Below are 15912 nucleotides of genomic sequence, written 5' to 3'. Positions count from 1 at the left end.
ACACTACCCCTAACTCAGTGACAGGGACAACCAACACTACTACTACACGTAACTCAGCAACCACCAACACTACCCCTAACTCAGTGACAGGGTCCACCAACACTACTACTACCCATAACAAAGCAACCACCAACACTACCCCTAACTCAGTGACAGGGACAACCAACACTACTACTACCCGTAACTCAGCGACCAACAACACTACCTCTAACAGTGACAGGGACCACCAACACTACTACTACTACCCATAACTCAGCAACCACCAACACTACCCCTAACTCAGTGACAGGGACCACCAACACTACTACTACCCATAACTAAGCAACCACCAACACTACCCCTAACTCAGTGACAGGGACAACCAACACTACTACTACACGTAACTCAGCAACCACCATCACTACCCCTAACTCAGTGACAGGGACCACCAACACTACTACTACCCGTAACTAAGCAACCACCAACACTACCCCTAACTCAGTGACAGGGACCACCAACACTACTACTACCCGTAACTAAGCAACCACCATCACTACCCCTAACTCAGTGACAGGGACAACCAACACTACTACTACCCGTAACTAAGCAACCACCAACACTACCCCTAACTCAGTGACAGGGACCACCAACACTACTACTACCCGTAACTAAGCAACCACCATCACTACCCCTAACTCAGTGACAGGGACCACCAACACTACTACTACCCGTAACTAAGCAACCACCATCACTACCCCTAACTCAGTGACAGGGACAACCAACACTACTACTCAATACTACCACAACCAACATCACCACTGAGACCCCAGATACTACCAACATCACGAAAAGCATCCCCCAATAATACTACAACCAACATCACAATACCAAACAGCAATTCGTATATCCTCAATGCACAAGGTCGGTCTCCCCTTCAACAGATAACACAAGTCACATCTTCCCTGGAATCTCTGCCTCTTACCCCCTCATGTAGAAAGGGCTCTGATTGTATCTCACCTGTGCTTGGATGGATCTGGAACCTGCCCTCTTCATTGCCTCCAGTTAGTTGATAGCCAATCCTACCATTTTCACCCAGGTCTGGGTCTTGTGCCACCAGGAAGAGAGCTGTAGATCCCACAGGTAGGTCCTCGGACAACCATGCCGTAGACGGCATAATGAAGTGTGGTGTGTGGTCATTTCGGTCACTGAGAAATATTCTAGCGGTGACTGAAGTGGAGCGACGTTGGCTGGCATTTAATGCGCAGTCTCTAGCCTCCACCATTAGTAGGTAAGAGGGCACTGTTTCCCGATCCAGTGGGCGTGCGATACTCATGACACCCGTCTCTGCATCCATAAGAAATGTGCTTTCAGCTTGCTCTGGTTCCTGGCGCAATAAGGAATAACGGACCTGACTGTTGGGACCTGGCCCATCAAGGTCCAGAGCCTGGAAAGTGAAAATGGAGGAACCAACCTGAGCATCCTCTGGAACTACCAATGTCAATGGGTCTTCTGGAAACATTGGTGAGTGGTCATTTTTGTCCTGGACTTCAATCTCCACTTGGACAACTTGTGGAGGTCGGTACACTCCAGTCATCTTCCGGCCTTCTTCAACACTCACCTGAAGGCTATACCTAGATTGGGTCTCATAATCTAGCTCCTTTACTAGGAAGATATTGCCTGTTTGTCCATCCACCATGAAGGTCCCATGCGGGTCATCCAGTAAGGTGTAAATTGCAGAGTCATGGTGAATTTTGGGGGAAACAGAGCCCAAAAGAGATCCTGGCGGTAACCCTTCCACCGGTGTTAAAACAAGAACGCTGGGGTTAGGCTTTGATGGGTAACGGGAGGAAGGCAAGACCTGAAAGTAACAGATATCATGAGTGTAGTATTTATACCCCGATGTAGGAGTGTAGTAGTTATACCCCGATGTAGGAGTGCAGTAGTTATACCCCGATGTAGGAGTGCAGTAGTTATGTAGGAGTTAAGTAGTTATATCCCAATGTAGGAGTGTAGTAGTTATACCCCAATGTAGGAGTTTAGTAGTTATACCCCGATGTAGGAGTGTAGCCCAATGTAGGAGTGCAGTAGTTATACCCCGATGTAGGAGTGCAGTAGTTATACCCCGATGTAGGAGTGCAGTAGTTATACCCCGATGTAGGAGTGCAGTAGTTATACCCCAATGTAGGAGTGCAGTAGTTATACCCCGATGTAGGAGTGCAGCAGTTATACCCCGATGTAGGAGTGCAGCAGTTATACCCCGATGTAGGAGTGCAGCAGTTATACCCCGATGTAGGAGTGCAGCAGTTATACCCCGATGTAGGAGTGCAGCAGTTATACCCCGATGTAGGAGTGCAGCAGTTATACCCCGATGTAGGAGTGCAGTAGTTATACCCCGATGTAGGAGTGCAGTAGTTATACCCCGATGTAGGAGTGCAGTAGTTATACCCCGATGTAGGAGTGTAGTAGTTATACCCCGATGTAGGAGTGTAGTAGTTATAACCCGATGTAGGAGTGCAGTAGTTATACCCCGATGTAGGAGTGTAGTAGTTATAACCCGATGTAGGAGTGCAGTAGTTATACCCCGATGTAGGAGTGTAGTAGTTATACCACGATGTAGGAGTGTAGTAGTTCTACCCCGATGTAGGAGTGTAGTAGTTATCTGTCCGGGCCAAAATGTAATTCCCATAAAATACATTTTTGAGTGCTTTTTTTTCAGAATTATATATATTTTTTCTACTATCTATATATATATACAGTATAGGTTTTTGTAAATACCTCCCATAGTTCCTGAACTTAATTGGTAATATGTAATGGGCATTACGGTGAGGGGCGTAATTGTAATGGGAATTATGGTGTGAGGCAAAATATGTAATGGACATTATCGTGTGGGGCATAATATGTAATGGGCATTATGGTGTAGGGCATAATATGTAATGGGAATTATGGTGTGAGGCAAAATATGTAATGGGCATTACGGTGTAGGGCGTAATATGTAATGGGAATTATGGTGTGGGGTGTAATATGTAATGGACATTACGGTGTAGGGCGTAATATGTAATGGGAATTATCGTGTGGGGCATAATATATAATGGGCATTACGGTGTAGGGCGTAATATGTATTGTGCATTACAGTGTAGGGCATAATATGTAATGTGCATTACGGTGTGGGGCGTAATATGAAATGGGCATTACGGTGTGGGGCGTAATATGTAATGGGCATTATGGTGTTGGGCATTATAATAGGTAATGGTGGTTCTTCATTAATTGGATTGATTTCCCTTAGCTGCTTATTAGCGCACGGTCTATTAGTCTGAATTCTCTTTCCGTGCTCTGTAATATGTAATGGGCATTACGGTGTAGGGCATAATATGTAATGGGCATTACAGTGTAGGGCATAATACGTAATGGGCATTACGGTGTAGAGCGTAATATGTAATGGGCATTACGGTGTAGGGCATAATACGTAATGGGCATTACGGTGTAGAGCGTAATATGTAATGGGCATTACGGTGTGGGGCATAATGCGTAATGGGCATTACGGTGTAGGGCATACTATGTAATGTGCATTACGGTGTGGGGCATAATATCTAATGGGCATTACGGTGTGGGGCATAATATGTAATGGGCATTACGGTGTAGGGCGTAATATGTATTGTGCATTACAGTGTAGGGCATAATATGTAATGTGCATTACGGTGTGGGGCGTAATATGAAATGGGCATTACGGTGTGGGGCGTAATATGTAATGGGCATTATGGTGTTGGGCATTATAATAGGTAATGGTGGTTCTTCATTAATTGGATTGATTTCCCTTAGCTGCTTATTAGCGCACGGTCTATTAGTCTGAATTCTCTTTCCGTGCTCTGTAATATGTAATGGGCATTACGGTGTAGGGCATAATATGTAATGGGCATTACAGTGTAGGGCATAATACGTAATGGGCATTACGGTGTAGAGCGTAATATGTAATGGGCATTACGGTGTAGGGCATAATACGTAATGGGCATTACGGTGTAGAGCGTAATATGTAATGGGCATTACGGTGTGGGGCATAATGCGTAATGGGCATTACGGTGTAGGGCATACTATGTAATGTGCATTACGGTGTGGGGCATAATATCTAATGGGCATTACGGTGTGGGGCATAATATGTAATGGGCATTATGGTGTGGGGCATAATGCATAATGGGCATTACGGTGTAGGGTGTAATATGTAATGGGCATTACGGTGTAGGGTGTAATATGTAATGGGCATTACAGTGTAGGGCGTAATATGTAATGGGCATTACGGTGTAGGGCGTAATATGTAATGGGCATTACGGTGTAGGGTTTAATCCATCCATGAGGCGATAAATAGAGGGGTGTGGCCCGCGCACAATTTCTCATGGCAGCCCTGACGGTCACCATTATTACGGTCTGGTGATACTTACCGGACCGAGATAATTAATGAATATATCCCCCTCTCCTCTGTGGACAGACACTACACTGCTCCCAGAAATGCAGAGAACTATTATTAACATGGATTATTACTATTTACAGGACAGCACTAGAAGTCCACAGCGTAATGCCAGGTGTCCGGTGCTCTCAGCCCGCACTACAATCACTTGCAAAGAGGTGCTGCAGCAGCTCCGCCCACACCTAGTGTATATGCCAGCACTTACTACTGAGGCCACATCTAGTGACACCAGCAGGAGAGAGGGAGAAGGACAGCCGCCCCGTCATTACCTGTATGCGGAGGGTGGTCTCTGTACTCCTGGGTGGAGATCCTGAATCCCTGGCATGCACAGTCATGGTGTAGAGGGAACGTTCTGCATGGTGCAGAGCAGTTGCGGTGCGCAGCTCCCCAGTGTGTGGGTGCAGAGTGAAGCGTTCCACCCATGGTCCTGCAGGAGAATAAGGTGGATATCAGAACGCAGCCACGTGCAGCCACGTACAGCGTACATACAGATGTGGCCGCACTCATCAATTGCCATGTGCGACTCCTGGGGTGATTGGCGTGGTCCCAGTACCATGTGTGTGTGCCTAATTTGGGCGACAAATGGTAGCGAGCGGTGGCGATCTGGCAACGATAACGCGGCATCTGTACATACACATTGGTACTGTATACAGCGTATACAGAGCTCGCATTGGTATCTGCTAAATCACATTTTATATATATATATATATATATATATATATATATACACACACACACACACACACACACACACACACACACACACACACTGTATACAGTATATAACATGTTTGTGGGTACTCCCCCAGTCCCCCCACGTCTAATACGTACCGGACAAGCTGTACGTCACTGTGCCATTCTCCCCCTCATCCGCATCCTTGGCCAAGAGCAGGGCCACAAGCACACCGGATGTTTTCCCTTCCATCACCTGTAGGGGGCAGTGTGGTGCTAGGTCACAGATGGACATAAGGAACAGCAATATAGTGTCACTGGTGCCCTCTCCCCTACATTACCTGGATGGGGGTCTCCCTCCAATATTATTACCTGGATGGGGGTCTCCCTCTCCTATTGTTACCTGGATGGGGGTCTCCCTCCCCTATTGTTACCTGGATGGGGGTCTCCCTCTCCTATTGTTACCTGGATGGGGGTCTCCCTCCCCTATTGTTACCAGGATGGAGGGTCTCCCTCTCCTATTGTTACCTGGATGGGGGTCCCCCTCCCCTATTGTTACCTGGATGAGGGTCTCCCTCTCCTATTGTTACCTGGATGGGGGTCTCCCTCCCCTATTGTTACCAGGATGGAGGGTCTCCCTCCCCTATTATTACCTGGATGGGGGTCTCCCTCCCCAATAGTTACCTGGATGGGGGTCTCCCTCCCCTATTATTACCTGGATGGGGGTCTCTCTCCCCTATTATTACCTGGATGGGGGTCTCCCTTCCCTATAGTTACCTGGATGGGGGTCTCTCTCTCCTATTATTACCAGGATGGGGGTCTCTCTCCCTGATAGTTACCTGGATGGGGGGTCTCCCTCCCTGATAGTTACCTGGATGGGGGGTCTCCCTCCCTGATAGTTACCTGGATGGGGGGTCTCCCTCCCCTATTATTACCTGGATGGGGGGTCTCCCTCCCCTATTATTACCAGGATGGAGGGTCTCCCTCCCCTATGATTACCAGGATGGAGGGTCTCCCTCCCCTATTGTTACCTGGATGGGGGTCTCCCTCCCCTATTATTACCTGGATGGGGGTCTCCCTCCCCTATTATTACCAGGATGGAGGGTCTCTCTCTCCTATTGTTACCTGGATGGGGGTCTTCCTCCCCTATTGTTACCTGGATGGGGGGGTCTCCCTCCCCTATTGTTACCTGGATGGGGGGGTCTCCCTCCCCTATTGTTACCTGGATGGGGGGGGGGTCTCCCTCCCCTATTGTTACCTGGATGGGGGGGTCTCCCTCCCCTATTGTTACCTGGATGGGGGGGTCTTCCTCCCCTATTGTTACCTGGATGGGGGGTCTCCCTCCCCTATTGTTACCTGGATGGGGGGGTCTCCCTCCCCTATTATTACCAGGATGGAGGGTCTCTCTCCCCTATTGTTACCTGGATGGGGGTCTCCCTCCACTATCGTTACCTGGATGGGGTCTCCCTTACCTATTGTGACCTGGATGGGGGTCTCCCTCCCTTATCGTGACCTGGATGGGGGGTCTCCCTCCCCTATTGTTACCTGGATGGGGGGTCTCCCTCCCCTATCGTTACCTGGATGGGGGTCTCCCTCCCCTATAGTTACCTGGATTGGGGTCTCCCTCCCCTATAGTTACCTGGATGGGGGTCTCCCTCCCCTATTGTTACCTGGATGGGGGTCTCCCTCGCCGATAGTTACCTGGATGGGGGTCTCCCTCCCTGATAGTTACCTGGATGGGGGGTCTCCCTCCCCTTTCGTTACCTGGATGGGGGTCTCCCTCCCCTATTGTTACCTGGATGGGGGTCTCCCTCCCCTATTGCTACCTGGATGGGGGTCTCCCTCCCCTATTATTACCAGGATGGAGGGTCTCTCTCCCCTATTGTTACCTGGATGGGGGTCTCCCTCCACTATCGTTACCTGGATGGGGTCTCCCTTACCTATTGTGACCTGGATGGGGGTCTCCCTCCCTTATTGTGACCTGGATGGGGGGTCTCCCTCCCCTATTGTTACCTGGATGGGGGGTCTCCCTCCCCTATCGTTACCTGGATGGGGGTCTCCCTCCCCTATAGTTACCTGGATTGGGGTCTCCCTCCCCTATAGTTACCTGGATGGGGGTCTCCCTCCCCTATTGTTACCTGGATGGGGGTCTCCCTCCCCTATTGTTACCTGGATGGGGGTCTCCCTCGCCGATAGTTACCTGGATGGGGGTCTCCCTCCCCTATAGTTACCTGGATGGGGGTCTCCCTCCCCTATAGTTACCTGGATGGGGGTCTCCCTCCCCTATTGTTACCTGGATGGGGGTCTCCCTCCCCTATTGTTACCTGGATGGGGGTCTCCCTCGCCGATAGTTACCTGGATGGGGGTCTCCCTCCCTGATAGTTACCTGGATGGGGGTCTCCCTCCCCTATAGTTACCTGGATTGGGGTCTCCCTCCCCTATAGTTACCTGGATGGGGGTCTCCCTTCCCAGGCTGGGATTCAGAAACATTGGCGCATTATCATTGTCATCCAGGACAGATATGTGGATGATGCCAGTCACACTGCGTGGTGGTGCCCCTCCATCTTGGGCGATTACCAGCAGCTGGTAGGTTGCCTGATGTTCCCGATCTAGACTCCGTCTTACCGATAACTCTCCTGTATGGGGAAGGACATCAGAGACTTATGGTCAGTATATGGTGGCCCCCAGCGTCCTAGGGCCGGGATTGAAGGCAGCGATACATTTATACAATCATTATATAGGTCACTGCTTATAATAGTATAATGGAATGCAGTGTGCCTCCTGTGTGTGAGTATACAATACAGATGTAGAGATACAATACAGTGAACGTTCCTGTGTGTTGGTGTAAGCTGAGAGGTACTATACAGGGAACATACCAGTGTGTGGATAAATACTGAACAGTACCATACAGGGAATGTACCTGTGTGTGGGTGAATGTTGAGAGGTACCATACAGGGAACGTACCTGTGTGTGGGTGAATGCTGAGAGATACCATACAGAGAACGTACCTGTGTGTGGGTGAATGCTGAGAGGTACCATACAGGGAACGTACCTGTGTGTGGGTGAATGCTGAAGTCCGTTTCTTGTGCTGGAAGCCGATACGTCACACGGCCGTTCTGTCCCGCATCTCTGTCTGAGGCACTGACCCTTCCCACAACCTCGCCAGGAGGCCGGTTCTCAGAGATGCTCATAAAATATCTCTCCTCACTCAGCCGTGGAACGTTGTCATTCTCATCCGTCACTCGGACACGTACCGTGCAGGTGGCAGTGCGGCTGCCGGAACCCCCAGATGCCAACACTGCAAGCACATACACTTCCCGGCTTTCCCTGTCCAAGGCTCCTCGTACGTACAACCATCCCGTCTCTGGCTCCACGCTGAATCCCAGCGCATCCGCATCGGGCCTCAGCCTATAGCGCAATGGATTCTCACCACCTTCAGGAAGCAGCGCTTGGACCTGCACCAGCCTGTTCATTGGGGCGCTGGCCTCCCGAACTTCCACGCGATAATCCTGAGCTCCGCATGCTGGCTCCGACTCCTGCTCCATCACAAGGACGGTCACCTCCAACTTTGAGGACAGCTGGGGGAATCCGCCATCAAGAGCCAGAACCAGGAGCTCGTAGCTCTGCTGGGTCAGGGGTCCGGTGATTTGGATCTGTCCATGACTGTCGATGCTGAAGGGCCCCTGTGACAGCATCTGATAATGAACCTGTCCATTGGAACCGTCATCAGCATCTGTTGCTTTAGCAGTAAGGACGATGGACCCCGCGGGGGTGGAACCCTGGAGCCTCAGTGTATGAGATGAGGAGCTGAACGTTGGGGGGTTATCATTAACATCTGTAATTCTCAGGGATACGCGGGCTCGGGTGTAGGCTGGGGGGGACCCGCTGTAAGCCTGAACCTCGACATTCAGCTCAGCATCCTGTTCCCGATCCAGCTGCCGACGTGTCGACAATATTCCAGAATGGGCATCAAGAGACAGGAGTCCACGGGGATCACCAAAAGCTAAGGCGTACAGGATCTCACTGCTCACACCTAGACAGGACGGGCAAAGGATAACCATCATAATACTGTAATAATCATCATCACTGCTCACACCTAGACGGGACGGGCAAAGGATAACCATCATAATACTGTAATAATCATCATCACTGCTCACACCTAGACGGGACGGGCATAGGATAACCATCATAATACTGTAATAATCATCATCACTGCTCACACCTAGACGGGACGGGCAAAGGATAACCATCATAATACTGTAATAATCATCATCACTGCTCACACCTAGACGGGACGGGCATAGGATAACCATCATAATACTGTAATAATCATCATCATCACCGCTCACACCTAGACGGGACGGACATAGGATAACCATCATAATACTGTAATAATCATCATCACTGCTCACACCTAGACGGGACGGACATAGGATAACCATCATAATACTGTAATAATCATCATCACTGCTCACACCTAGACAGGACGGGCAAAGGATAACCATCATAATACTGTAATAATCATCATCACTGCTCACACCTAGACATAGGATAACCATCATAATACTGTAATAATCATCATCACTGCTCACACCTAGACATAGGATAACCATCATAATACTGTAATAATCATCATCACTGCTCACACCTAGACGGGACGGGCATAGGATAACCATCATAATACTGTAATAATCATCATCACTGCTCACACCTAGACGGGACGGGCATAGGATAACCATCATAATACTGTAATAATCATCATCACTGCTCACACCTAGACGGGACGAGTAAAGGATAACCATCATAATACTGTAATAATCATCATCACTGCTCACACCTAGACGGGACGGGCATAGGATAACCATCATAATACTGTAATAATCATCATCACTGCTCACACCTAGACAGGACGGGCATAGGATAACCATCATAATACTGTAATAATCATCATCACTGCTCACACCTAGACAGGACGGGCAAAGGATAACCATCATAATATTGTAATAATCATCATCATCACCGCTCACACCTAGACGGGACGGACATAGGATAACCATCATAATACTGTAATAATCATCATCACTGCTCACACCTAGACGGGACGGACATAGGATAACCATCATAATACTGTAATAATCATCATCACTGCTCACACCTAGACAGGACGGGCAAAGGATAACCATCATAATACTGTAATAATCATCATCACTGCTCACACCTAGACATAGGATAACCATCATAATACTGTAATAATCATCATCACTGCTCACACCTAGACATAGGATAACCATCATAATACTGTAATAATCATCATCACTGCTCACACCTAGACGGGACGGGCATAGGATAACCATCATAATACTGTAATAATCATCATCACTGCTCACACCTAGACGGGACGGGCATAGGATAACCATCATAATACTGTAATAATCATCATCACTGCTCACACCTAGACGGGACGGGCAAAGGATAACCATCATAATACTGTAATAATCATCATCACTGCTCACACCTAGACGGGACGGGCATAGGATAACCATCATAATACTGTAATAATCATCATCACTGCTCACACCTAGACAGGACGGGCATAGGATAACCATCATAATACTGTAATAATCATCATCACTGCTCACACCTAGACAGGACGGGCAAAGGATAACCATCATAATATTGTAATAATCATCATCATCACCGCTCACACCTAGACGGGACGGACATAGGATAACCATCATAATACTGTAATAATCATCATCACTGCTCACACCTAGACGGGACGGACATAGGATAACCATCATAATACTGTAATAATCATCATCACTGCTCACACCTAGACAGGACGGGCAAAGGATAACCATCATAATACTGTAATAATCATCATCACTGCTCACACCTAGACGGGACAGGCAAAGGATAACCATCATAATACTGTAATAATCATCATCACTGCTCACACCTAGACGGGACGGGCATAGGATAACCATCATAATACTGTAATAATCATCATCACTGCTCACACCTAGACGGGACGGGCATAGGATAACCATCATAATACTGTAATAATCATCATCACTGCTCACACCTAGACGGGACGGGCATAGGATAACCATCCTAATACTGTAATAATCATCATCACTGCTCACACCTAGACGGGACGGGCAAAGGATAACCATCATAATACTGTAATAATCATCATCACTGCTCACACCTAGACGGGACGGGCATAGGATAACCATCATAATACTGTAATAATCATCATCACTGCTCACACCTAGACAGGACGGGCATAGGATAACCATCATAATACTGTAATAATCATCATCACTGCTCACACCTAGACAGGACGGGCAAAGGATAACCATCATAATATTGTAATAATCATCATCATCACCGCTCACACCTAGACGGGACGGACATAGGATAACCATCATAATACTGTAATAATCATCATCACTGCTCACACCTAGACGGGACGGACATAGGATAACCATCATAATACTGTAATAATCATCATCACTGCTCACACCTAGACAGGACGGGCAAAGGATAACCATCATAATACTGTAATAATCATCATCACTGCTCACACCTAGACGGGACAGGCAAAGGATAACCATCATAATACTGTAATAATCATCATCACTGCTCACACCTAGACGGGACGGGCATAGGATAACCATCATAATACTGTAATAATCATCATCACTGCTCACACCTAGATGGGACGGGCAAAGGATAACCATCATAACACTGTAATAATCATCATCACAATCATTATTTTCTGTAATAATAATAACCACAAACACTATCTGTCTATGGGGGAAATTGCCTAAGATTTACGAATATGGCCGATGCCGGATATGATTGGAGATGACCGGCATCGGCCGTATTTTGGGAACAATATGACCTGTAAATGTAATAATCTGCCGTATTTCCATATTTATCTTATTTGTGTTTCCCGATGGCGTAGGTGATCGTATCTGTTTGTATTTAGCGGAGGCTGCTCTTGATTGGCTGGGTACGTGTGTCATCACCTGCCGGGATGCCTAGTTCGGGACAAAGCGGACAGGATCTTGGCTTGGTGCCTCGGTAAGTAGAATTTCCTTCTACAGGCACCCGCACTTGGATGTCTACGGGAGAAGGGATGGCCATCGTTGGAAGCCATAGGTAAGTATCATGTGATTTGGGATAACCAATAAGATCCTGCTTTGAAATCAGAGTAAATCAGAACCGTCACATCTCTGGTATATTTGGGAATGGATGTAGAGTGTATTAAAGTTGTATTTTTCTTGTTATATTGTCTGTATTATTGAACTATTTGTTCTGCCCGTTAATGCCCCGCATGATGGGACTTGTGGTTGAACACAAGGGTGGGGGACACCTTTATTGGGGGAGACCCCACTCCCTGCCAGTCAGGGGGATTATGCTTTGGCCGGGGGAACTAGTGTATGTAGTTTCCCCTGGCTGTGGCATTACCCTGCTGGCTAATTGGTTCCAGTGCTGGTTACCAAAATAAGGGGAACCCTTAGTCATTTTATCCCCACGTATTTTGGGAACCGGGACAAGCCCTTAAGCCTCGTACTGGTTTTATAAACAAGGGGGAACCCCATTCTTTTTGCGTTGTCTAATTATATATTTGTTTTATCTATTTGTACACTTCTGACTGATCCGTGCAGGCTTCTGCCATATATTGCTGGAAGATGAGGAGTATTTTACAGCCGTATTTTTGGGTAAATTTGGACTCACCATTCGAACGAATGGTGATTCCTATTCGAATTCTTTCGATGGCGTATAGGAATACGAATACCCCTCTCAATAGAATAGTAATGGACGTGCATTATACTGGTAGTAACAGATACGAATGCCTATTATACAGTGTGTATAGAGAGTAACCGCGCCCAGTGCTCCTCCTAGTATAATAATGTGCCAGGATCGCACCAGGTGGAGAGAAGGTGGACGTGTACCTGGAGGGTTGGTGGCCCTTATGCTGCCCAGGCTGGTTCCAGGAGGCGTGTCTTCTGGCACAATGATATCATATTGGGGTTTCAGGAAAGTAGGTATGTGGGCGGAGCTTGGTAGGATGCTGACATTCACCCGAGCATTCAGCTCAGCCCTGACTCCGCCTCCATCCTGTGCCCCCACTTCCAGATGCAGAACAGAGCCAGCCCATGCCGACAGAGACCGCGCCACCAAGAGCGTACCTGCAAGACATGGCATTACTCAAGTGCAAGTACCACAATTCAGTGCACCATCACCACCACACAGTGTACTGCTGCCCCTTACACGCCACTGCTGCCACCCTGTACACGCCACTGCTGCCACCCCTTACACGCCACTGCTGCCACCACACAGTGTACTGCCGCCCCTTACACGCCACTGCTGCCACCCCGTACACGCCACTGCTGCCACCACACAGTGTACTGCCGCCCCTTACACGCCACTGCTGCCACCCCTTACACGCCACTGCTGCCACCCCTTACACGCCACTGCTGCCACCACACAGTGTACTGCCGCCCCTTACACGCCACTGCTGCCACCCCTTACACGCCACTGCTGCCACCCCTTACACGCCACTGCTGCCACCACACAGTGTACTGCCGCCACCACACAGTGTACTGCCGCCACCACACAGCTCAATGCTGCCAGTATACAGTCCACTGCTGCCACCACACAGTGTACTGCCGCCACCACACAGCTCAATGCTGCCACCACACAGTCCACTGCTGCCACCACACAGTCCACTGCCGCCACCACACAGTCCACTGCCGCCACCACACAGTCCACTGCCGCCACCTCACAGTCCACTGCTGATACCACACACTCCACTGCTGCCACCACACAGTCCACTGCTGCCACCACACAGTCCACTGTCACACACCCCCACAGTTCACTGTCACCCTCTAACACTCCACTGCTGCCACCACACAGTCCACTGCCACCACTACACAGTCACCTGCCACCTTCCACTTCTACCACCACACAGTCCATTGCCACCCCCCACCACTACACTGCCACCACCACACAATCTACTGCCATCCCCTCAAATGCCACTGCTGCTGCCACCACACTCCATCCCGCACTCAGGAGACCCCCTCCATCCGGCACTGCAGAGACCCCTCCATCCACGCACTGCGGAGACCCCTCCATCCCGCACTGCGGAGACCCCTCCATCCCGCACTCACGAGACCCCCTCCCCCTCCTATTCCGCACTGCGGAGACCCTTCCATCCCACACTGCGGAGACCCCTCTATCCCGCACTGCGGAGACCCCCTCCATCCCGCACTGCGGAGACCCCCTCCATCCCGCACTGTGGAGACCCCCTCCATCCCGCACTGCGGAGACCCCCTCCATCCCGCACTGCGGAGACCCCCTCCATCCCGCACTGCGGAGACCCTAACATCCCGCACTGCGGAGACCCCTCTATCCCGCACTGTGGAGACCCCCTCCACCCCGCACTGTGGAGACCCCTCCATCCCGCACTGCGGAGACCCCCTCCATCCCTCACTGCAGAGACCCCCTCCATCCCGCACTGCGGAGACCCCTCTATCCCGAACTGCGGAGACCCCTCTATCCCGAACTGCGGAGACCCCTCTATCCCGAACTGCGGAAACCCCTCTATCTCGCACTGCGGAGACCTCTCCATCCTGCACTGCGGAGACCGCTCCATCCCGCACTGCAGAGACCCCTCCATCCCGCACTGCGGAGACCCCTCTACCCCGAACTGCGGAGACCCCTCCATCCCGCACTGCGGAGACCCCTCCATCCCGCACTGCGGAGACCCCTCCATCCCGCACTAATAAGTGCCCTCTATAGTGGTCAGCACTGGGAATGCGGATGGTAATTGCGGCCTGTATTCTGACCTGTGTCAGGCTCGATGCGTAGACGTGGCGGTTTATTTCCAGATACGATATGGTAGGTGAGAATGCCGTGGACGCCTTCATCCTTGTCACGGGCGGTCACACTTATTATGGGGGTTCCTGGTGGGCTGAGGGAACTTGTGCTGCATCCATACTCCAATGGATAGAAGACCGGCCGGTTATCGTTGACATCTTCTACAGAGACCCGGACAAGGCACTCGCTGCTGAGACCGCCCTTCAGGAGACAGGAGAGATGCGGGTTACATACAGTACATGGTGCAGATGGCCCCTGCCTACATCTGTGTGGCTGAGATGTGTAACCATCGGGTAGTATCACCATCGGGACATGTAACCATCGGGACGTGTAACCGGCTGTGTAACCATTGGGACGTGTAACCATCTGGTAGTATCACCATCGGACGTGTAACCATCGGACGTGTAACCATCGGGTCGTGTAACCGGCTGTGTAACCATCGGGTAGTATCACCATCGGACGTGTAACCATCTGACATGTAACCATCGGGATGTGTAACCATTGAGACGTGTAACCATCGGGACATGTAACCGGCTGTGTAACCATTGTGACATGTAACCATCGGGACGTGTAACCATTGTGACGTGTGACCATCGGGACGTGTAACCATCGGGACGTGTAACCATCGGGACCTGTAACCATCGGGACGGATAACCATCGGGACCTGTAATCATTGTGACGTGTAACAATCGGGTAGTATCACCATCAGGACGTGTAACCATTTGGAAGTGTACCCATTGTGATGTGTCACCATTGGGATGTATAACCATCGGAAATTATAACAATCGGGGTGTGTAACCATCGGGATGTATAACCATCGGGATGTGTAACCATCGGGACATATAACCATCGAAAAGTATAATTATAGGGACGTATAACCATCGGGACATGTAACCATCAGGACATATAAC

At 49.6% G+C, this 15912-nt stretch overlaps 1 protein-coding gene across 1 annotated transcript in view; it reads right to left on the bottom strand.

Annotated features, from left to right (window-relative positions):
- DCHS1 (dachsous cadherin-related 1) overlaps positions 1 to 15912 on the bottom strand; it is a 108102-nt gene that overhangs the window by 55948 nt on the left and 36242 nt on the right. The window contains 7 exon segments of the mRNA XM_083170616.1: positions 997 to 1837; positions 4705 to 4862; positions 5267 to 5363; positions 7556 to 7743; positions 8160 to 9140; positions 13075 to 13311; positions 14971 to 15202. Of these exon segments, the coding sequence (XP_083026742.1) occupies positions 997 to 1837; positions 4705 to 4862; positions 5267 to 5363; positions 7556 to 7743; positions 8160 to 9140; positions 13075 to 13311; positions 14971 to 15202 (2734 nt within the window).

The sequence above is a fragment of the Crinia signifera genome, chromosome 2 (assembly GCF_055691185.1).
Source record: "Crinia signifera chromosome 2, ASM5569118v1, whole genome shotgun sequence".
NCBI classification, from domain to species: Eukaryota; Metazoa; Chordata; class Amphibia; order Anura; family Myobatrachidae; genus Crinia; species Crinia signifera.
The sequence above is the reverse complement of the archived record's forward strand: the minus strand, read 5'-3'. Positions and strand labels throughout refer to the sequence as shown.